This window comes from Erinaceus europaeus, chromosome 4, assembly GCF_950295315.1.
Source record: "Erinaceus europaeus chromosome 4, mEriEur2.1, whole genome shotgun sequence".
Classification (NCBI taxonomy): domain Eukaryota; kingdom Metazoa; phylum Chordata; class Mammalia; order Eulipotyphla; family Erinaceidae; genus Erinaceus; species Erinaceus europaeus.
In genome coordinates this window covers 119,904,610-119,928,932 of record NC_080165.1, presented here as the reverse complement: position 1 = coordinate 119,928,932, position 24,323 = coordinate 119,904,610, and the positions used below count along the sequence as shown (strand labels likewise).

The window sequence follows — 24,323 nt, the reverse complement described above, 5'->3', positions numbered from 1 at the left end:
GAATGTCATGGTTAATTATGTCATAGTTCCAGAATGCTTTTAGGTAATCTCCAAGTGGGTTTCTATTTAAGACAGAAAAACAGGGCTAGAAAGATAGTATAATGATTATGCAAAAGACTCTCATGCCTGAGGCTCTGAGGTCTAGTCTTTCTGTATCCTCTCGCATTAACAAATTAATTAATTAAATATTTCAAGAATATGTTATTAAAAAGATAGAAAAATAGTCAAAGATAAGATCTCTTTTTTTTTCTTATTTTAATTCAGTTTGGAGTTAAATACATTAGGACTAATATATTTTAATTTGATGGTATATGTAATATGTAATGTAAAAAAAAAAAGTGCCTTGTTTTGTTTTACTTATACCAGAGAATTGTTCAGCTCAGACTTATGGTGGTATGGAGAACTGAACCTAGGACTTTGGAGCCCCAGGCATGGAAGTCTCTTTGCATAACCATTATGCTAGCTCCCCTACCCCCCCAAAAAATAAATAAATAAACTATTAAAAAGCCTGTTGGCTTTGAAATTATGTTTGTCTATCTCTGTTGAATCTGATCTCATCTGGGTACAAATCTTAATATTTACCAAAGGAGGTTGGATATCTGATCTTTGTGTAATTTCTTTTAAAAATTGTAAAGGTCATTTCCATTTTCTACAATAGGTCCTTCTCGCTTTGTTGGTGATTGTGACTCTTGGATTAGGTCTGGGGCTTGGACTCAGGCAACCAGAAAAACAAGGTACACCCTTCAGTGTTTTCTAAGAACTTTCTTTGTTTCTGACCTTCACCTTTTAAAATGGGTGCTTTTCTCTTCCAAGTCCTCTTTTCTGACTTAGAACAATCTCCTCCTCTGCTTCTCTTTCCAAAACATTTTACTTATCAGGAGCTCACACCTGTAAAGCTCACACCTGTCCGTTTTGTATTTTATTTTTCATCCTCAAATACCCCTTCTTCTTTAAAATTCACATCATTCCTATACATATTTTTTCCTTCTACTTGCCTTCATAGAGGACTTTGATATTAGATTATTAATTCCTGCTCTAACATTCCTTTCAGCCAAGAGGAAATAAAAATAACCATACCTGATTATAAACTTGAACTCCAAAGCCATTGTTGCTTCATTATCATAGTGTCTTGCTGCCACACCTGTACTTTGATGCCGTGTTATAATTGCTCTATTCCTGGAATATTACTATTCTTTGGTTAGGGAGTGTCATATTCTTAGGATATAGTATAAAATCTAAGCTTTTTGTTTCCATAACAAGAAAATAGAAAGGTAGTTGAGTGGTCCTGGAGGTGGTGCAGTGGCTAAGTGTCCTGAGTCAGAGAATTTGAGCAAAGGACTCAGAGAGTGTATGGGGTAAAACAGTAATTTTTACTTATGTTAGATGCCATAGAAAGATCACACAATTCTTACAACACACAGCCAACCCCACAGCCCCCTCCTTACTTAATATCTGTAGACAGGCATGGCTTACAATGTGGTCACCACCCGCTGTGTTGCCTAGAGGCGGTCCTTTGTTTTGCTGGTGTAACCAGATAAGCAAGGGGCTCTGGCAGCTAGGAAGCTAAGTTACTAAGACTAGCACACAGTCTTTAAGTTTAGCCACACAGACAGCATGCCTTTTAGTAACGGTGGAAATTGCTTGCTTTAGCTGATTTCTGAGCTTCTACTTATACTAGCTTGCCTCTGGCTCCATTGGGTTGACTTATCTTGTGCGTACACATGTCTTATCACTCTATAAAGCTGCACTATGGTTACTAAAGTTACACCTGGTTTACAAGTTCATGTTCACTACATTTATATATTCACTACATTAGGGTTATATGTTCATTACACTAAGGTACTAGATTCTCAAGCATGAGGTCCTGAGTTTGATCCCTGGCAGCACATGTACCAGGTTGATGTCTGGTTCTTTCTCTTTCTCCTCTTATCTTTCTAATGTATCAATCTTATTGGGTATTATTATAGAACTTTTATAAAGGGAGAAAGTATGAGGTCAAATGTTGGGTGATTTTTTTTTTTACTTTTAAAAACTAGTACCACTTTGGAAAGTGTGTGTGTGTGTGTGTGTGTGTGTGTGTGTGTGTAGTGCTCTGGTTAAAAAAAAAAAAAAGCCAATGATGGGGCCAGGCATAGCACAGCGGGCTAAGTGAACATGGCCCAAACCACAAAGAACTGCAAGGATCCTGGTTCAAGCCCCCAGCTCCCCACCTGTGTGTGTGTGTGTGTGGGGGGGGTCACTTCACAAGTGGTGAAGCAGGTCTGCAGGTGTCTATCTTAAAAAAAAAAGAAAGAGAGAAAGAAAGAGAGAAAGAAAGAAAGAAAGAAAGAAAGAAAGAAAGAAAGAAAGAAAGAAAGAGAAAGAAAGAAAAGACCAGAGGAGGCTAGTAGGTGACTTGCCTGGTGGTGCACACAGTGTCAGGTACAAGGAGCTGGGTTTGAACCCTAGACTGCTCCATAGGAGCGCCTGCAGTGGGGGAACTTCATAAATGGTGGAGCACTGCTACAGTGTCTCTACCGCTCTCTTTGTCTCTCTCTCTCCCTCTCTACATCTCTATATCTCTTAGTCCCATCTAGAGGGAAAAAATGGTCTCTGGGGGAGGTGGAGTCTTACAGGTAATAAGACTCAGCTATAAGGCCGGCAGCAAAAATCAAAACAAAACAGACAAAAACCACCCAGAGTACCACCTTATCAGATCTAATGACAGGGTTTAAACCCAAGGCCTCTTTCATGCAAGGCATTTACCCTAGAGCAGAGCCATCTCACTGGCCTCTGTTTTTACCTGATTAATTTCTAGGCTGACTTTGTGGGAAAAGTTTTATTGCTTCTCTTTTATGGAGATTCTTAGTGAGGTTAGGTTAACTGACAACTCCCCAGTTGTATTTCTATTTAAGAATTCACAACCCTCAGTGCCATTAGGGTATGTGAACACAATGGAACTGCGTAAGTGGACACATGCTGGAAATCCTGTCATTTGATTGTCGTGTTCCTGAACTACCAGTCCTAGATGTAACAAATGTTGGCAGGACATTTTGGCAGTACTATTCAGACGTTATTACACACAGGTGTGTGTCATTACATGGTCATTTTACCCTGTAAATTGCTGGAGTTTATCGCAAAAGGCATGGGCTGATCTCTGAAGACAGTCCTTGTTTACTACAGGTCTTTTGCTGCCTTCCTTGTTAGAGTTCACCTACGGGTTGGCTAACCAGGGTCATTGTTTCTTGTTCTCTCCTTTCATGTCAGTCCTTCTGCATTCACAGGGCATCACTCTCTCTCCTCTCCCACACAAGGAATTAATATCCACCCCCTCTTTGCCAGTGCTCTTAACATATTAATCCTTTCACTCTTCTACCAGTATTGTTTCCCTGTACTGACTCTGAAACATTTTCATCAAACTTTGCTTTTAATCAATAAGCTTTCCTTAATATATGGTTTGCTAGTGTATTTGGGAGGGGGAAGGTTGATTTTTTTCTTTTGGTTTTTTTAATGATTTTTATTTATTTTTTTTCTTTTTTTAAACATTTTATTTATTATTGGATAGAGACAGAGAGAAAGGGCTGGGGATACAGCATAATGATTATGCAGAGGATTTCTGTGCCTGAGGCTCCAAAGTCCCAGGTTCAATCCCCTGCACTACCATAAGCAAGAGCTGAGCGGTGCTCTGGTAACTTTGTGTATCTTTCTCTGTGTCATTAAAAATAAATAAATAAATAGGAGACAGAAACTGAGAGGGGAGGGGGATATAGGGTGAGACACGCCTGCAGACAGAGAGTAGATAGCATAATGGCTATGTAAAGAGACTCTCAAGCCTCAGGCTTTTAAGTCCAAGGTTCAGTCACCATCAGCCAGAGCTGAGCAGTGCTCTGATAAAAAGAGAGAGAGAAAGAGAGAGACCTACAGCCCTGTTCCACCACTTGTGAAAGGGAAAGGGTTTTTTGATTTTTTTTTAAGTTTCAATTTATATATGTTTTTCAAAATGCATTGTTTTATGTGCACATACTTTTCATTCATTCTTCAACACCTAAACTCTCGCTATGTGCTAAAGACTATTCCAATTACTTGGGACTTGGGGAAGAAAACAGACAAAAATTCTTCATAGAGTTTTCTTTCTAGTATGTAAGCTAGACAATAAAAATGTAAAAAAGTGAAACATAGACCAACATGATAGGGAATTACTAAAGAATAAGTAAAACTCAAAAGGAGAATAAAATATTAAGTCAAAGTGTGTATGGGTACATGTGTGATAACTTTTGAGTATCAAAAGCTGAAGGAAGTAGGAAGAAATAGATATTTAATAGAAGAATATTCTAGGCATGAGGAAATAGCAAATACATAAAGCCTAGAGCAGAGAGCTGTCTGTCACATTCCATTTAAAGAATAACAAGATCGGTCAGCTAGAACTAAGTGGACTAGAGGGAGGTTAGTCATAAAATGAGATCAACCTGAGAGAAGTCAGATCATCTAGGGCTTGGGAGGTCAGAGTATAGACTTAATTTTAATTCTCAGTGTGGTAGAAATTGCTTGGAGATTTTGAGCAGAGGAATGAAATGCTAGGGTTTGTTTTTTTGGGCATTAATCATTCAGGCCTCTCCTATAAACAAGTGGCATAATGAAATCAGAATAACTAGAGATATCAGTTAGGGAGATATTGCAATAATATAGAAAAATAACCCCCATAAAGAGGGTATGGCAACTAGACAATAATAATGTAAATAAGGAAATTATATGTAACATGATAGTAAAAGAAGTGAGGAAGAAGTAAAACTAAGGAGGAAAATATGAAGTATTGAATAAAGGTGGGGGAGCATTGTATGAAATTACATGTGTATTAAAAAAGCTAAAGAGACTGAGACAGTAGCACTGTAATTAGTGAGAAGTACATGGACACTGGACAGATTTTAATGAAATATATTTTGACATATAAATTACTAGAGCACTGCTCGGCTCTGGTGTATAGTGGTGCAGGGATTGAACCTGGGACTTTGGAGCCTCACGCATGAGAGTCTCTTGGCATAACCATTATGCGATCTACCCATGACCTATGAAATGTATTTTGAAAGACTGGATGTGGAGTGAGAGAGGAGTCATAAATAACCTCAAGATTGTTTTGGCTTTACGTATTAAATCATAGACTTTCCATAGCTGTGCTGGAAAAGACAATAGATAAAGCTGTTTGGAGGCAAATAATCAGCATCTCCATTTGAAATATGTTGAAATTGAAATATCTACTAGACGTTCATAGGGAAAAGTTAAGATGTTTGTGCATATGAGGCTGCTTTAGAGGGGAAGTTCTTGCTAGTCATACAATGTGGTGATTATCAGCATTATTTGTGAGCTAGAAGACGATGATGTTATTGGGGTACACCGACATTGAAGATTGAAAAGATGTGCTAAGAAGCAAAAAACAGAAGACTAGGAAGGAGTAGTCAGGAAGTTGGAGGAAATCCTGCTGGCTGTTGTATGATTGTTGCTTTTTCAAAGACTCAAGAAGAATTCCCAGCACTTAGGGTTTACATTTTAACTTTGATATATGATCTCAGATTGCCTTCTAAAATTTTTATGTCCTAGAAGATAGATGCTACATATATTTCAAAGGAAGAGAGTTTATTTATATGTCTGTAGCACTCTCTGTGTACATCTCTGTATTTAAACGTTTAGTTAGATACATTTTTATTTTTCTCTAGATAATTTTTAAGATCCACATAAATTATTTAATACATTTATCATGATTATATTTATTTATTGGATAGAGACAGCCAGAAATTGAGAGAATAGGGGGAGAGAGAGATGGAGAAAGAAAGACACCTGCAGCCCTGCTTCACCATTCAAAAAGTTTTCCCTCTGCAGGTGGTGATGGGAGGCTCAAACCCAGATCCTTGAACATTGTAACATCTGCCTGTAACCAGATGTGCCACCACCCAACCCCCACATAAATCATTATGTGTGCATCTGTGACTCTGGAATCACATGTGCCAGAATTCTCTTTCTCAACTCTCTCTCTGTCATTAATAAATTGATAAATCTTTAACAAAGCAATAAACCTTAAAAAATTAAAATCAGGGAGTTGGGCGGTAGCACAGCGAGTTAAGCGCAAGGACCAGCGTAAGGATTCTGGTTTGAGCCCCTGGCTCCCCCACCTGCAGGGGAGTCGCTTCACAGGCGATGAAGCAGGTCTGCAGGTGTCTTTCTCTCCCCGTCTCTGTCTTCCCCTCCTCTTTCTATTTTTCTCTGCCCTGTCCTCTTCCTCTTCTTCTTCTCTTCTTCTTTTTCAATTTTTTTCTTTTCCCCTTTTCTGCATGCTTAATGGTAAGCCACCCTTCTATAATTTGCACTATAATTTCTTATAGCTTGATATTTGCTTACTGCTACTACTCTGCCCTAGGCTCTTATCATTTATGGTTTGTATTAAAATTTATTGCTTTGTCCAAGAGTTTCCTCCACGTGCCTGCCCCACCACAACCTGTTTTCCAGTTAACCTTTGAAACACAGATCCAGTTATTTATCCCCTACTTACTCTATTTACTTCCCGTTACGAAATATTAGACTCAAGCTTCTGTGTATGGTATTTTCACCTTTCCATTCACCACTCCATTTTCACCTTTGAACTTCACATCTTGGTCATGATCATCAGTTCAAATTTGTCTTTCTTGGCCTCATTGGTTAAAATGAATTCTGGTGCTTATCCCATGACTCAGTGGGGACTTCTAACTCTCCCTTGATAGTTTAAATCTCTCCTTTACCTTCATGTGTTCCTACTTACTGTTGCACATTTCAGTGTCTCCTAATTTATCACATTGCACTGGCAGATCATACTGCAGCATAAAAAAAAAAAATGACCTGTTTGGCTTTTTGTATCTTTACTAAGTACTTCTACTGTTGAACCATTCTTGCCAAAATTAGATTTTTAGACAGTCGTTTGAGAGGATTTGAATGACTATTATGTAAAACAGCAGTTAGTTTTATTTTTTCAACCCAGTGCAGCAATATTTATTTATTTGTTTGTTTGTTTGTTATTTTTACCAGAGTACTATTCAGCTCTGGCTATGGTGATGCTAGAGATTGAACCTGTGACCTTTAGTGTCTCTGGCATGAAGGTCTTTTTGTATAAGCACTATGTTATCTCCCCAGCCCTAACATTTAATTTTTACAACAGGAAATGAGTGGATTTTGTTTCTCTTATTATATAAAAACCTAGGACTATATATTATATATGTTCATAGAAAACTAGGAATAAATGTATTATATATTCCTAGGCTACCCCAGCAGCTGCTACTCTCAGGACAGGGCCCAAAGCTCTGAAAACGCTGCAAGTGTAATTTTTGGTGGGACAGAAATGATTTGCAGTTCTACAGAATAATTTATTAGTTGTCAGATAAAAATTTACTACATTTCTACTTGTCTTATCAGTAGTTGCTAATTGTATTGATTTTAACTGTCAAAAATATAAAATAGATAATGAATGTTGATACTTTTTTTTTTTTTGCCCTAGGCTTATCACTTGGGCTTGGTGCCAGCACTAGGAATCTACTGCTCCCAGCAGCCATTTTTTCTTTTCTTCTTCTTCTTCTTTTTTTCCTATTTTTAATTAATTTTTAAATAATCTTTATTGTGAAAAGGACACTGAGAAATAGAGAGGGAAGTCAGAGGTAGAGAGGAAGAAATAGAGAGGGAAGGGGGAGATAGAGAGGAAGAGAGAGAGAAACACCTGCAGCCCTGCTTCACCACTTTCAAATCTTTTCTCCTGCAGGTGGGGGACTGGGGGCTCGAACCTGGGTCATTGTACACTGTAATGTGAGCTCAATCATATGTGCCATCACCCAGTCCCCCTTTATTCTAATTTTTATTAGATAAGCCAGAGAGAAATTGAGAGGATGGGAGATAGAAAGACAGACACCTGCAGACCTGCTTCACCAGTGGTGAAGAGAGCCCCCTGCAGGTAGGGACCTGGGGCTCAAACCCAGCTCCTTGTGCTTGGTGTTATGTGCACTTAACTAGCTTGTGCCACTGCCCTGCCTCATCCAAAGTTGTATACTCTTAAGTAACTAATAGCTAATGCAAATGGAGACCTGTTAGATAGTTCCCAGTATAACATTATAGTGAGGTTTAATGCTTAGTCTTCATGTTACTTATTTTCAAGTTTTGTAAATTTTTTATTGCCTCCAGGGTTATTACTGGGGCTCAGTGCCTGCATATGAATCCACTCCCCTCCCCTTTTGTTGCCCTTGTAGTTGTAGCCTTGTTGTGGTTTTATTGTTGTTGCTGACATCGTTCATTGTTGGATAGGACAGAGAGAAATGGAGAGAGGAGGGGAAGACAGAGAGGCAGAGAGAAAGACAGACACCTGCAGACCTGCCTCACCGCCTGTGAAGGGACTCCCCTGAAGGTGGGGTGCCGGGGCCTCAAACCGGGATCCTCATGCCAGTCCCTGAGCTCTGGGCCACTTGCGCCCAACCTGCTGCGCTACAGCCCAACGCCCTTGTATTTTTATTTGTACAGATTTATCTATACACACCACCACCCCCATCCCTACCACCACCACCACCCTGGCACATTGCAATATTATATTTCTAATTCTTTATAAGTAGGTCCTCCCTTTCCTCTTTTTTCCCCCCTCTTAATTTCATATGTTGGAGAAATCATAGTATTGTACTTTAGGGTTTCAATCTGTGTTTTTCACATTGCATGCCCTGTAACTTAAGTAGTCAGTTGTATACTACAATTCATGAAAATTAGTATTCAAAGCCAAAGGAATGGCAGATCCGGATTTTGTTGATCTATTTAGCAAGTAACCTTCACAGGTAGTGACACTGCTCCATTGAGAATTGGTTATACTAGCCATTGATGATTGATAATTACCTAGATCCATTCTGGATTGCAAATTATTACATTTGTGTTCTATTATTTCTACTTCATTAACTAGACTCATTCTTAGATTGAAAATGTTTTAGTTGAGATCTTAAAAATGTGTTCACTTTTCCCCATTTGATATCAATGATTCTCACTCATTATATTTTCAATGTTTTCTTTTCCTTAGTTTATATATCCATGTTTTCATTTTTTTTTTAAATTTATTTGTTTGCTTTACAGCCAGGGTTATCACTGAGGATTGGTGACTGCATATTGAATCCAGAATTCCTATTCCCACTGGCCACATTTTTCCTATTTTTTAATAGAGGCAAAAATTGAGAGAGATGAGGGTAGAGAGGGAGAGAGATACTTGCAGCATTGCTTCACAGCTTGTGAAACTTCTCTTCAGGTGGGAACTGGGGGCTTGAACCCCAGTCCTCTAGTATAGTAACATGTGTGCTCTACCAGATGCACCGCTGCTCAGCCCCTATCCATAGTCATTAAGCAGTTTGGAAAACATTGGAACTGATAAATAAAATAATTAAGAAGAATGTGTCCCTTTCCACTTAAGGATCTTCCTTTTGTTTTTCTTGGTGAAGACAGGCTTCCTGGAATTCAGTTTGTGTAGATTACTCATGTGTGAAAATCATGAGAGACCAACATTTGAAAAAAAAAAAAAAGTACTTTACAGAAGAATTCAGTCACTAGAGTAATATAAATTAAGTGGTTTGGAATTATCTTGTCTGTTGAACATTTGTTTCTCTTTTCCTATCTTGCAGTAGCTAAAGACTTTAATTTCTTACTTTGCAGGAGGAAACTCCTGGGTTAAAGAGGAGTGTGGCACAGTCCAGCAGCCTCAGTGTCCTGAAGGGTGAGACTATTTGGACATTTTTTAAATTATATTTTAAAATTTATTATTGGATAAAGATAGAAAGAAATTGAGAGGGGAGGAGGAAGTAAAGAGGGAAAGATGTAGAGAGACACCTGCAACCCTGCTTCATCACTTCTGAAGCTTTCCCCTGTAGGTGGGGACCAGGGGCTTGAATCTGGGTCCTTGCACACTATAATGCGTGTGCTTAACTAGGTGCACCACCACCTGGCCCCTATTTGGGTATTTTTTTTTAAATCTTCCTTTGACCACTCTCATATGGGAATGTAGTTGACAGGCAAAGTGGAATTTATTACACTTTTACTAGAGCACTGCTCAGCTCTGGTTCTGGTTTATAGCGGTGTGGGGGATTGAACCTGGGACTTCCAGAGCCTCAGGCATGAGAATCTCTTTGCATAACCAATATGCTATCTACTCCCGCCCTCACTTTCCATTTTAAAGCCAAAAAAAAGTTATTATAAGATTAGACTATTATGGCTTCCGCCTCATAACAGACTTTAGTTTGCTTTATCATTTACAAGGCATTTTATATTAAGTTTCTGGCATCAGCATTCAGAATTTTCTTTATAGGAACATAGGGTATATGTCAGGATTTTAAAATACTTATTCTTTTTTTTAAGTTTCTAAACTGATTCATTCATTTATTTAATGAGATGGTTAGGAGAAAGAGACAGAGACAGAGAGAGGCAGAGACAGAGAGAAAGAGAAATTTCTGGCTACATATGGTGCCAGAGATTGAACCCAGGGTCTCAAGCACACAGAACAGGTACTCCATTCACGGAGTCACATTCTCAGCAGCTAATGATGAATTATTCTAACCAAATTTCTTAGGAAAGTATGTTTTTCTTCCAAAAGTCAGATGTAAAACTGCTTGAGCAGAGTGGGGGGCGGGTGGGGTAAGGAATCATTTGTGTGCATTGCATTTGGAATTAAGACAACTTTACTATATTCATAAGAGCCCTTAACTGGAAAGTACCCACATGTCCATTAATGAAAGAATAAGTAAGTTGGGGTTTAGTCACTCGCTGGAGTACTAGACAAGCATGAGAGTGAATGATCTACTACTATGTGCAACACTACAGTTGATCTCAAACTTAGGAACAAGTAAAATAATTCAGATACAATGTAACTCATACTGATTCTGCTCACAGATAAATATAAGTACAACAATAGACATAACTAAGCTCTGCTGGTTTAAGTCAAGATACTAGTCATTTTAAATGGAAGTTTAGTTTGCAGAGACTGGTGGCTTGAGAGGAGTACAAAAGGAGGCTATCAGCTACTGGTAATGTTTTGTTTCTTGATCCGGGTAATAGATACACAACAAAGTGCAATTAGGAAAAAAAAATGCATGAAACCACACATCTCTAAAATGTGTATTGTGTATACAATAAAAATAATGAAAAATAGAAGTCTGGCTCCCTTCCATCATTTTTACTTAAATCTAGATCTTAGAGTGGGAAGCTGATTGTATTGTTTTCCCACTGTTAGAATTTCACCAAACCAAACTGACTTTTTCAGACAGACAGTGAGGGACAAGTTAGGAAAAGTAGTGGTGGAGTTATGCAAAAGACTTCCATGCCTGAGACTTTGAGGTCTCTGATGACAACATCTTATTATCAGATAATAATCAAGATAATAAGCTAGAGCAGATAATAAATTAGAGGTGTGCAATACTCCGATAAAAAAGAAAAAAAAGGGAGAAAACCAAAGCTTCCATCAATGGAGTGTTGGCTGGACTCAAACTTTCATGGCAAAACAGGCACACTATTCAAGTGTGTTATTTCTGCCAGCCCAAATGTGATGTTTTTAGGTTAGTATTATTATCATGAGTTATTAGAATAAAAAAGTTGAAAATGTAGAACTTTAAATAATATAATGTTATATCAGATTTGATCCCCAGTGCTGCATATACCAGAACTAAGTGGTGCTCTGGTCTCTTTCATACAGATAAAGATATAAGCAAATCATAGCAAATAAAACATCTGAGGGGCCAGGAAGTTAGTTCACTGTATAGTGCCTCAACATTGCTCTGTGCAATCCCGTGAGTACCCATTCATTGGGGAAACTGAGGATCCTTCCTAGCCGACTGAATCGACATGGATCCCAGTCACTTTCAAAGCCAGCAACAAGCAGCAACCTGACGCTGTTGACTGGCTACGGAAGAAGGGCAAACGCTAGAAGAAGAAGAATTGCTCTGTGTATGGTTTAGCTTTGAGCCACAGCACCACGTGGGAGGTGCTGAATGAAAAAGTGGCCCATCACAGTGAAATCAGGCACCTGTGATGCCTGATACCACATAAACAAAATAAATATAAAACATCTCTTAACTACATATCTTCTGAATTCATATCATATATATGTTTGAAAGGTAATACAATAGTTGTGAATTTTATAACTGTGTGTTTGTGGATGGAATTCATTAAGTTCTACTTTTGATTCTTTAGCCACAACCCAGACTCTAAAAGATGAGTAAGATGGAATTCCATTTCTAGCGATGCTTTGTTAATGCTCTTCTTATTTGTTGCTCACCTCTATTGCCAAATTATAGTAAATCAGCTCTACTATGTCTATCACTGTCAAATGCTAGTCATATTTTAGAGGAGAAAATGGAATTCATGTATTATATTTGTAATGATTCCCAAGTATTGAGTAAGTGTGTCAAGGTTGAGTTTTGTGATATTGGACCTCCTTAAAATTGAATAGCTATTAAAGACGAAGATGAGAATTAAACTCAAATCTTTCTGAGACCAAAGTCTTTCCTTTTCCTCCACAGCACGTTGCATTGTCTTGGAAAACTCTCAGGTCTAGATAAATACCACACCTGATGTACTTGTTTGTTACTGATAGACATTGCCATTAAGTGAATGGAAGTAGAGATAGATCAAGTTTTTTTAAATTCTAGAACACAAAAGGTGACTTGAGTATTCTTAACTTTCAAAATTAATAGTATGCTGATCTCCTTGTCTTTTGTAAAATAAATAAATATTTAAAAAATAGTTATAAACATCGCTGTAGAAATTTTGTGTAGGCCTTAAGTCTTCCTTTCTCAGGGAGTAATGTCCAGGAGTGCAGTTGTTCGGTTTTATGGTAGCTGAATGTTTTAAGTATAATACATTGAAAATCTGTTTCAAAGAGAGAGAAAACATAAAAGAAAAGGAAAGAATGAGCCAGGTGCTTGATGTTAACACTGACTGGGGACTGGTGGTAGCATATCTCATTGAGCACACACCTTTCCATACTCAGGGGTCCTGGTTTGAACCCCTGCTCCCCATGTGTATGTGTGTGGGGGGACTTCATGTGTAGGGAAGAAGGTTTATAAGTGCCTTTTTCTATTCCACTCTATCTATACCTTACCTCTCAAATACTTTCTGTAGAAAGAAAGAAAAAAAGGAGAGGAAGTGGCGATACACCTGGTTGAATACAAATGTTACAATGTGCAAAGACCTGAGTTTGAACCCCAGGTCCCCACCTGCAGGGGGAAAACTTTGCGAGTGGTGAAACAGTGTTGCAGATCTCTCTCTCTCTCTCTCTCTGCATATATATATATCACCTCCTTCCCGCTCAATTTCTGGCTGTTTTTATCCAATAAATGAATAAAGGTAATAAAAATTTAAAAAGAAAGAGAGGAAAGGGAAAAGAAAAAAAGAAAAAATGACTGCTGGGAGTGACGGATTTGTAGTGCCCGCATTAAGCCTCAGTAATTACCTTGCTGGCAATAACTAATTAATTAGTTAATTAATTATTGTACATTCTTACTAGGGTTAACATACTAGATGTATTGATTTTCAGAAAGGTAACAGATGTTTTTTGTTTGTTTGTTTGGATGAGTAAGAAAATTTGATCCATAACTATTTTCTTGGATTTCTTTCTTCCTTGCTTCCTTCCTTCCTTGCTTCCTTCCTTCCTTCCTTCCTTCCTTCCTTCCTCCCTTCCTTCCTTCCTTCCTTCCTCCCATCCACCCTCCCTTCCTTCCTTAGTTCCTTCCTCCCTCCTTTCCTTCCTTCTTTAGTTCCTCCCTTCCTCCCTTCCTTCCTTCCTTCCTTCCTTCCTTCCTTCCTTCCTTCCTTCCTTCCCTCCATCCTTCTCACCAGAGCACTAATCAACTCTGGTTTATGCTGGTGGGGGGACTTCAGAGCCTCAGGCAAGAGAGTCTCTTTGAATAACATCATGCAATCTACCCCTGCCTTTTTGACATTCTAAGGATTTTCTGATTTAGAGAACTGCAGGTAGTATAGAAAGCTTTTATCTTTACAATCAAAATAATGATCTTTTTTTTTTTTTTGGTTTGTTTTTCATTTTCAGATTTGACCTGCCACCAGTTATTTTATTTTCCATGGATGGATTCAGAGCTGAATATTTACATACATGGAGTGCTCTGTTGCCTAATATTAATAAACTAAGTAAGTTTTCTGTAGCAGGAGGCAAGCAAATAGCATGCAGTGCATCAGTTTATTGATGGGATCCCTCGCTGACTTTTAATGTTACTGATTTTTCTTTGTTCTGGTCCTGTAGAAAGCAGGATGACTTAACCGAATGCTATTTCCTTTTCATGCTTGTTAGTTCCTTTCTTATATAGCACACTTGTTTTTCATTTGAATAAAAGTGCTTATCTTTGAAAATCTGTTCATATATATATTGTCTTAAGTGCAGTGTTTGTCAGATTTGGGTTCTTTGACTTAGCAAGGTGGATATGACCATCTGGGGAGTACACTGGACAAAGCCAGTCCATGTCAATGCTCCAGTGGGGGAAAAGTTCAGTATCTATGTCTGCTTCTGGAAACCAAGTGCCTGGGACCTGGCTGTAACACTTCAGCCATGCTTATGTCTCTTATTGGTGCTCCAGTCTCTTTATCTGTAAAATCGTCACTTCCACCTTCTTGATATATATCAAGGGTGTATATATGTAATGCACATTGTATTACTCTAAGATATACTATCACTAACATTTTTATTATCATTTTTATCATGAGGCTTCTCTGTTAGGGTACTTGGCTTTCACACCACACTATGAAGATAATAGTAAAGAGAAAATGAAAAGCCCAGAACACTGAGCTGAGAATTATTAAGGCATTCTGAGAAATGGAGGAATGAGCCCAGTGTCCAGACTTGTCATGATCCTGCAATTCCTCTTTCTTCCCCCTTCTGCCAGGCCCTTTTTAACATTGCAAGGTCCTCAAAGTTCATGATAATTTGGCTTCCTGTTTTTATCTTTCTCCAAATTATTTTTAAAAAGCAGGGTTTTATTTGGGGGGGGGTTAGTTATTGTTTCTGGTTCTCAGTTTCTTTACTAGTGAAATTAGAGGACCAGGCAGTGGCGTACCTAGTTAAGTGCACACATTATAATGTGAAGTACTTGGGTTCAAGCCCCTGGTCTCCCACCTGGTCTCCCACCTGCAAGTGGTGAAGTAGGGTTGCAGGTGTCTCTCTGTCTCTCTCCCTCTCTATCTCTCCTGCTCCTTCAATTTCTCTCTGTCTCTGTCTAATAAGTAAATAAATAAATAAAAATTTAAAAAAATTACTAGTGAAATTAGAGGACTGAACCTAGTGATTTTTACTGTTAGCTACAGTAAAATTATTTTAGGTAGATAAATTACTTTTTCCAACAACACAAGATGTCATTTCTCTTCAGCTTCTTGTTTAGATCTTCAGCAATCTGATTAAGAAATTGGGACTCTTACAGTCACTTAGTGTGTCTGGCTCCAAAAGCAAAATTTATTATTCTGGGTTACATTGACCTGGGAAGTTCATTCACATCTCTACCTCTTTTTTTTTTTTTTTGCCTCCAGGGTTATCACTGGGGCTTGGTGGTGACTGTACTTTGAATCTGCTGCCCCTGGCGGCCATTTTTTTTTTTTCCATTTTATAGGACCAGACAGAATTTGAGCAAGGAGGGGGAGATAGGAAGACCTAAAGCTTAAACACCTAAAGACCTGTTACACCACTTAGGAGGCAGACACCTGCAGGAGGGGAGCTGGGGCTCCAACCAGGATCCTTGTACTTAGTACTATGTGCACTTAACTGAGTGCACCATAGTCAGGCCACCTCAGTTTCCATTTCTTTATCTTTTTTCCTTGTTAATGTGAATACTAATTTTTTTTTTAACATTTTATTGGTAGGGGGTTAATGGTTGACCCGTGGGTGTGATCTCTCATGTCCCCATGATAAGTGTCTACAAGACACTCTCATCCCCAGCTTAACTCCCTTTGACTATCATGCATCAGGACCCCTACAACCCCTCTCTCCCCAGAGTCCTTTGCTTTGTTGCAATACACCAGCCTCAGTCCAAATTTTCCTTTCTGTTCTTGTTTCTGCCTGTAATTGAGATCATCCTGTAGTCAATCTTTTCTTTCAGGCTTATCTTAGTCAATATGATTCATTTTTTAATTTTATTTTAAATCTTTCCCACTCTGTAAAGAATCTTTGTTTGAGTGGTGGTTTCTTTTGCTGTGCTTTTCAACTTGATGTAGTCCTATGGGTTTATTTTTTATTTTTTCTTCCTTGCAATTGGATTTGTATCATTGTAGTTGCCTAGGAAATTTAGACGGAAAAGAGTTCTGCCAATATTTCCTTATGTTTGTGAAAGAGACCAACTCCATGACTACTTGAGAAAACATTTATTATTTCCAACTGCAAAGCTTGTTAATTTCTGGAAAACAATCATTTCACTTTTTTATTTAAATAAAACATAATTTATAATGCTGACGTTTTATTTTAGAACTAGCATTGAAAGGATTTTGGGCATGGAACGTTTCTTGTAATTCACTTCTGCAGAGGAAACAGCAATGTGCAGTAGAGGTTCTGACCTCTGTAAGCAGGGTTATTGCACAGCCTGAAAACAGCAGGATGATGAAAAGCAAAATTAATGCCATACTGTATGGAAAACAGATCACAGGAAATTTCGCTGACCAAATTGAAACAGTACTGAAAATAAGAAGTAAAATTAGCTGTTTTGTAAACGTTTCTATAGGATACGGATTTATGCACAAGTCGAATTCCTTTTCTGTTATCTACATAGTTGTGTGGACTTGTTTCATCAGGTACTTTGCATACACGACTTGTGAACTGAGATGTAAATATTACATTGAGATTCTTGTACCTTAGGTCTTGAAAGAAGTGAGCAAGAGGCTGGGTGGTGCACCCAGTTGAGAACACACATCATAGTGTGTATGGACCTGAGTTCAACCTCCAGCTCCCCATCAAGCATGGGGGAAGCTTTACTAGTCAGAAAACAATACTGCAAGGGTTTCTTTTTCTCTCCCTTTCTGTCTCCTTTTTCTCTGTGTTTCAATAAAAATAAACAATTAAAATATTAAAAAAGAAAAAAGTGAACAGTAAAAACCAAATAATTCTGATAAAATGCAATGTAGGGTACTTTTGTTTCAAGTGTCTGCAAACCATGGCTCAAATGTGGTCTGCTTTGTCTTTGTATGGCCTCCCATACATTGAAGACTATATTCCAGTCATAGATAGCCATGGGAAAAATAATATCCAATGTCAGATAACGTTTATGTGAAATACAAACAATCATTTATGTCTTGTCTACAGATACTTTTAGTCCTGGTGGCTAAATTAAGTTGTTTCCCAGAGACCACATGGACTTTTAAAGCCTAATTTATTTAACATCTGGTCCTTCACTGAAAAATAGTAGTTTGAAGATCCTTGATTTAGCTCACTTCTCTCATAAAAACTGGTGTTCGTTGGAATGGAAAAATGCTAACATCTTTCCATCTTTAATTCACTCATCAGTATTCTAGGCAATTTTTATGTTCTAGATTTTCATTTATTCAAAATAATTCCTGAAAAAGCAGCAACTTAATTTCTCATTATACTTTCTTACAGAAACATGCGGAGTTTATTCACAATATATGAGAGCTGTTTATCCAACCAAAACCTTTCCAAATCATTACACCATTGTCACAGTAAGTGTTTCACTCAGTCTCAGGATAGACTGGCCAGAGACAGGCAACTGGTCACATCAGACATGCTTCAATAGGAATTGGCAAAGCCCTGTGCCACACATTTCAAAAGCACATGTTGTAGCAATTTATAGCTTATTTCATTCTAGGAAGGAATGTTTTATATGAGGCTAATCATGTGAGAACTATTAACTGAGTGTTCCAGCACTGATTAATTCATCTTTGTGTATGCCAGCTATTACTGTGGATATGAGAAACACCATTCTCTTTTGCCTTCCTGATTAGCCTCTAATTACCTGAAGATCTGCTAGGAATCTCAGGCTATATATGAGGACAGTCAGCTTGATTTAGAGACTTTCTTTTTTTTTTTTTCTAGCCTTCTCATTATATTTAACTTGATAAAGGCTTCTATTTTACAAATGAATCAATAGTTCAAAAATCAGTTTTGGGAAAACAACTAAATTCTGCTCAAACCATGGAAAGACATAGGAAAGAAAGGAAAGAAAAATCCTCAGGAAAATTTAACATAGATTATGAATGTCAATTTAAGGATATTGCTGCTTCAGTTTTAGTTTCTTTACTTTGCTCAGCTCTGGTTTGTGGTGGTGCAGGGGATTGAACTTGAGACTTTGGAGCCTTAGGCATGAGAGTCTGTTTGCATAATCATTATGCTATCTACCCTCTGCCTGTTTCTTTACTTTTTTTTCTTTCTTCCTTTCTTTTCTTTTACTTTTTGTATTTATTACTACAGAACATTAACTGAAACTTATTTAAATTTTAACCTACATCTTTTTTTGATCCCAAATCAACAAAAAACTGAGGTGCCCAGCTCTTATGTTCCCAGTTGAACTCTAACATAGCAATATTTTCATGTTGCTCATACTTAAACAAATGTTTTTTTACAGCTTATTATCTATTTAGTGATATATATAGTCACCATGGTTACCGCTGGAGTTTGGTGCCACGCCCGCACTACAAATCCTTGGCTCTTGAGGACCATTTTTTCTTTCTACTTTATTTGACAGGGCAAGGAGAAATTAAGAGGGAAGGGGAGATACAGAGGGAGAGAGAAAGATAGGCTACCTGCACACCTGCTTCACTGATCATGAAGCATCCTCCCTTCCAGTAGGGAACTGGGGCTTGAACCCAGATCCTTGTGCCTGGCAATGTGTGCACTTAATGGAGTGTGCCACCCCCGGCTGCCCCAGTGCTTTATATTTGTATATTTATTTTCCTGTTTGAGAGGAACCTCATGAGGGATAGATAGCATAATGGTTATTTAAAAGACTTTTGAGATCCTAGGATCAATTCCTTCACACCATAAGCCAGAGCAGAGAGGTGTTTTGGTTAAAAAGGAAAAATAAAATGAACAAACAAATAAAATACTGTTAAAAGGACTCTCAAGTACAGTTCTAAACTGGTGTTGTGTCTTTGAAAACATGGAACCTATGATGTGATATGCCTGCATTCAGGCATGATGTTCTATGAAAATATGTTAGATAATATATCTTTAAGCAGAGATACACACAGGGCTGGTGATAGCTTACCAAATAGAGTGGTCACTTTGCCATGCTCAAGGCTTAATTCCTCATAGCCCATGGGAAAATTACAACACCAGGAAAGAAGCTCCAAAGATGTTGGAAATGGTGCTCTGGTGTCTTCTCCCCCATGCTCTGTCTCTCTCTCTCTTGTAAAAAGAACAGAAAATTGGCCTAGAAGAAGTAGAATCATCAAGCCTCCTGGTCCCCATCTGTAAAGGGAAAGCTCCACAAGCGGTGAAGCAGGGCTGCAGGTGTCTCTGCCCCTGTCTATCTTCTTCCTCTCAGTTTCTGGCTTTCTCTATCCAGTAAGTAAATAAAGATAATAAAAATAAAGAAAGAAAGAAGTAAAATCACACATGAAAAAGACTCCAGCATACAAAGAAGGTGAAGGTGTATGCTGAGGGGGAAGAGGAGTAGAGGAAAGAAGAGAAGGAAAAAAATGCACTTAAAGCAAAATTATGTATTGAGGGTAAGCCTGATAGTTCACCTGGGAAGAATGTATCTGCTTTATCATGCATGAGACCCAGGTTCAAGCCCAGGGAAACTTTTGGTATTGTGGTTGTCTGTCTGTCTGACTGACTGAAAAGTCATTCTAGAACAGTGAAATTTCAGCAGCAACAATAACAAAAGGAGTTTACATTGAATAGTGATAAAAAGGTTGTGATCAAAGACTCACAGGATCCAACATTAGAGTCTTCTGAGTGACAGTGGTTCAGTAATTATCAGTTTATGGAATATGATTACTACAAATAACAAGTATCAACTGCATGCATTTATGCATACATAGATATACATACAAAATAAATATTTTTGTATAAGTGCTATTAATTTACTGTATTTGGATGTATTAACATTATGTACATAGTAATGTCCTGAAATAATAACCCTAAGGTCTATTGAAAAGTAACAATGAGCACATGAAATGTCATAGGTACTCAATGAAATGTGTAGTAGTGGAATGAATTATTTGTGATTAGATTGAACAATGATTGGATAGAAGGCAGGAGGGATGGAAGCTCGGCAGACTAATTTCTAAAGCTGGTAAATTAGAAAGGAAAGGGGAATGGAGGTACTCATAGAACACAATTATGTAGCGAGAGATCAAATTGTAATTTTAATGATGAACTCAATATAGTATATACACATGCAGATTTTTTTATTATGTATAATAAAACTTACATGCTATAAGACAAATGTTACTTAAAAAAGGCAAAATATTCTAGGAAAAAATAATGTACAGATCTTTTTACATATTGACAATTGTCCTAGTAATAGTAGAAAGGAATTTATGAATCATGCAATGCCTCTTTTTATGAGAAACATTTTATAATAATTTTGAATATGATTAATCTTACTGAATTTCACTTGACAAAATAATTAACATGACAAATTTTATATTACACATAATACTACAATGAAATCATTGTTAATATAAAAATTAACTTCCTGGTATGACATTAATTTACTGAACCAGAATATTTAATATATAAAAGCTTTTATGTAGTGAATTTCTTGCCATTATTGCTAAATAATAAGTGGCATAATAAGACCAGTGAGTAGTCATTAGTACAATAGAGAACCTTAACTAACAAATAGTTATCTATCACAGAAAGGTCAGATCAACACAAAACATCTGCCTAATATTGTTCACTTGCGGCTAGATACAGTAAAGGAGTTAAAATGTATGAGTACATACATGCATGTGTGTATATAAAGGTTCAGAAGGTTTATATTGAAATGTATACAACATCCTTCTAAGACAAAATTATAGATCTGCTATTTCAATTTAAAGCATACTTATTGATAAGATACTATTTTGTCTTAAATATTTATAAATTGTCATTTTAGGGTTTATATCCAGAATCGCATGGCATCATTGACAATAACATGTATGATGTAAAACTCAACAAGAATTTCTCACTGTCTTCAGTGGAGAAAGACAATCCAGCTTGGTGGCATGGGCAACCAGTAGGTAGCATTTGACATATCGCATTAAAGTAAACTTCTTTTTCTAATATGACATTAGATCTTTTCTCTCCCTCCACTTCGATGTTTATATTGTCATTCCAATTTCCAAGGACTAAGAATGGGAAGATCTACTACCACTATTTAGAATTTGACCTTTAGGGGGGCTGGGTGGTGGTGCACCTGGTTGAGTTCACATGTTGCAATGCTCAAGGACCTGGGTTCGAGTCCCCAGTCCCCACCTGTAGGGGGAAAAGCTTTGCAAGTGGTGAGGCAGTGCTGCAGGTGTTGCTCTGTCTCTTTCACTCTCTGTCTCCCCCTTCCTCTCAGCTTCTGGCTGTCTCTATCCAATAAAAGAATTTTTAAAAAGAAATTGACTTTTAAAACATTTATTAGTATTAATTTGTCATGATGACCTTGACACTTGGATTTTGTGTTATAAACAAAACTAAAAGTTACTTGAAAAGATTGTTCTTTTCACTCCTTGTTCTGTTTTATGATTCTTTAAAAGGCAAAAGAAACTGTTCAATTTTATCAGTTAACAGCATGATGATTTTTACTATCTTAATATGTCATTTATTTTTGAAATGAATGCCTTATATAATTATAATTCTCAATGACTGAAGTAGTTTTGGAAATTGTTCCATTCTACCAAAATGATCATTCTTCTGACTTCCACGTATATTGAATTTTCTCTTCTTATAGGTCTGGCTGACTGCAATGTATCAAGGTTTAAAAGCTGGCACTTATTTTTGGCCAGGATCAGATGTGGCTATAAATGGTTCCTTTCCTTCCAGATACATGAAGTATAACAGGTAGTAAAGAATTCACAGATAATCCTATTCAGGCAGGGATACTTAGGATAATATTTGCTGTTGTTAATCTTGATGATAATTTTATTTTTCCACTTTCGGAATCCAAAATCTTGAAAAATTTGTCAGTAAATAGTTGTAGCAAATTCAAAAAAACTTTCACTTAGTGAACTTTTTACTACTACTCACATTAACACTCTGGTCTGAATTATCATCTTTTGACTGCATTACTCTAGTTACCTCTTCCATGTTTCCCTGCTTCTGTTCATGTTCCCTTTAATCTGTTTTTAATATACCAGTCAGAATGGTCACTTTAAAAAGAGTTCAATTATGACACTTTCACACCAAAGTCTTCAGTAGCTCCGCATTTCACTTAGAGTAAAAAAAAAAAGTCTATAAGGTCCTATGTGGTATGATCTCTACTGCCCTTCTTCCTTGGGCATGCACTAAGCTTGAACCATATTGGCCTCTTTGGTGGCCTCAGGTTTGTTCAGCTGCTTGACCTTTGTTGTTTTCCTCTGCTCCCCTCCCCTCTTCGCTTTTCTCCCTTTCCCTCTCCTCTTCTCTCCCTTCCCCTCCCCTCCCCTCTCCTCTCCTCAACCCCCCTCCCCTCCCCTCTCCTCTCCTCAACCCCCTCCCCTCCCCTCCTCTCTCCTCTCCTCAACCCCCTCCCCTCCTCTCTCCTCACCCCTCCCCTCCCCTCCTCTCTCCTCTCCTCAACCCCCCCTTCCCTCCCCTCCTCACCCCTCCCCTCCTCTCTCCTCCCCTCCCCTCCTCTCTCCTCTCCTCAAATCCCCCTCCCCTCCTCTCCTCTCTCCTCACCCCTCCCCTCCCCTCTCCTCAACCCCCCCTTCCCTCCCCTCCCCTCCTCTCCTCTCCTTTAGTTTTCTTTTTTTTTAATTTTTATCTTTTTTAACTAGAGCACTGCTCAGCTCTGGCTCTGGGTCTTTAGAGCCTCAGACTTAAGAGTTTCCTTGCATTAAAATTATACTATCTTGTCTTCCCCACCTGCTGTGTGACCTTTACACTGGCTCTTCCTACTTTTTGAGAAAATCTCATTCCTGACTCCTTCATCTACTTCTGGTCAAATTTACCTTTTTAGTACTGTTTGAACCTGATCACATTAGTATTTCAAATTTCACCACGGCCCCCCCACCTATACCTTTACTTTCTCTGCTCTAGTCTTTTATTCCTTTCCATAGTATTTTCTACCTTTTAATATACTATATGATTATTATTATTTGCCTCTGGGTTATCGCTGGGGCTCAGTGTCTATACTACGAATCCACTGCTCCTGGAGGCTATTTTTTCTTTTTCTTTTTCTGGATAGGATAGAGAGGAATTGAGAGGGGAGGGGAAGATAGAGAAGGCGAGAGAAAGATATAGACACCTGCAGACCTGCTTCACAACTTGCACCCTGCAGGTGGCGAGCCGGGGGCTCCAACCAGGATCCTTACATGAGTCCTTGTGTTTTGTACTATATGCACTTAACCCAGTGAGCCATCCCCAACTATATAAGTTATTTATGCATTAGTTTTTGCTTAATTTTTTTTCTTCATATGAGAAAATGTAATCTCTAGGAAGAAAAGCAGCATTGATTTTCTCACTGATAAATTCTATTTAAAGTGATTTTTTTCCTGTCTGTATGTATGTGTGTGGATAAATGAAAATAATAAAAATAATGAAGTCAAATAAATGAATAATAAAGTTCTGTTAGAGTAGTTAGTGGGACTGAGGAAGGGAATTATGAGAAAAAATGAAAACATTTAATGAATAGTGAGGCAGATGTATATCTATATGATTATTGAAGACAAGTGTCTCTGAGTAATGTTGACTCCTTCTTGGTACTTTAATCATATGTAAATATGATTAGGAAGTAAATATCTGAAAATATCAACATGTTTTTCTGTCTTTGTATATGAGGAATTATTATTGATTTGATTAATGAAAAATTACTGTTCTTTATAGGAATATACCATATGAACAGAGGATCCACACATTGTTAAAATGGCTGGACCTGCCCAAAGCTGAAAGGTAATAACTAATGTCAGAGAAGTGTTTCTACAGTGGGATATTGTGGATAAAAAGTGAATTTATTGAGTAGGGCTAGAAAGCATAATGGTTATACAAAGAGTCTTTCATGCCTGAGGCTCCAAAGTCCCAGGTTCAATTCCCATACCACCACAAGCCAGAACTGAGCAGTCCTCTGGTAAAAAAATAAAATAAAATAAAATAAATTTATTTATTTTGGGAGGGACATCTATTTTCTATTGCATTTTTCAAGAATTATTCCTGACAGTAGTTGAGTTTTGTTTCTAAGACTATAGTTGACAGTGTGATACAACTG

General features: G+C 37.8%; 1 protein-coding gene across 2 annotated transcripts in view; it reads left to right on the top strand.

Annotated features, from left to right (window-relative positions):
* ENPP3 (ectonucleotide pyrophosphatase/phosphodiesterase 3) overlaps positions 1-24,323 on the top strand; it is a 101,281-nt gene that overhangs the window by 4,594 nt on the left and 72,364 nt on the right. For both annotated transcript variants that reach the window (XM_016193737.2, XM_060190443.1), the window contains exons 2-8: positions 659-734; positions 9,661-9,721; positions 14,045-14,142; positions 17,582-17,661; positions 21,048-21,167; positions 21,870-21,979; positions 23,945-24,010. In XM_016193737.2, coding sequence (XP_016049223.2) covers positions 659-734; positions 9,661-9,721; positions 14,045-14,142; positions 17,582-17,661; positions 21,048-21,167; positions 21,870-21,979; positions 23,945-24,010 — 611 coding nt within the window. The remainder of the gene's footprint in view (positions 1-658; positions 735-9,660; positions 9,722-14,044; positions 14,143-17,581; positions 17,662-21,047; positions 21,168-21,869; positions 21,980-23,944; positions 24,011-24,323) is intronic.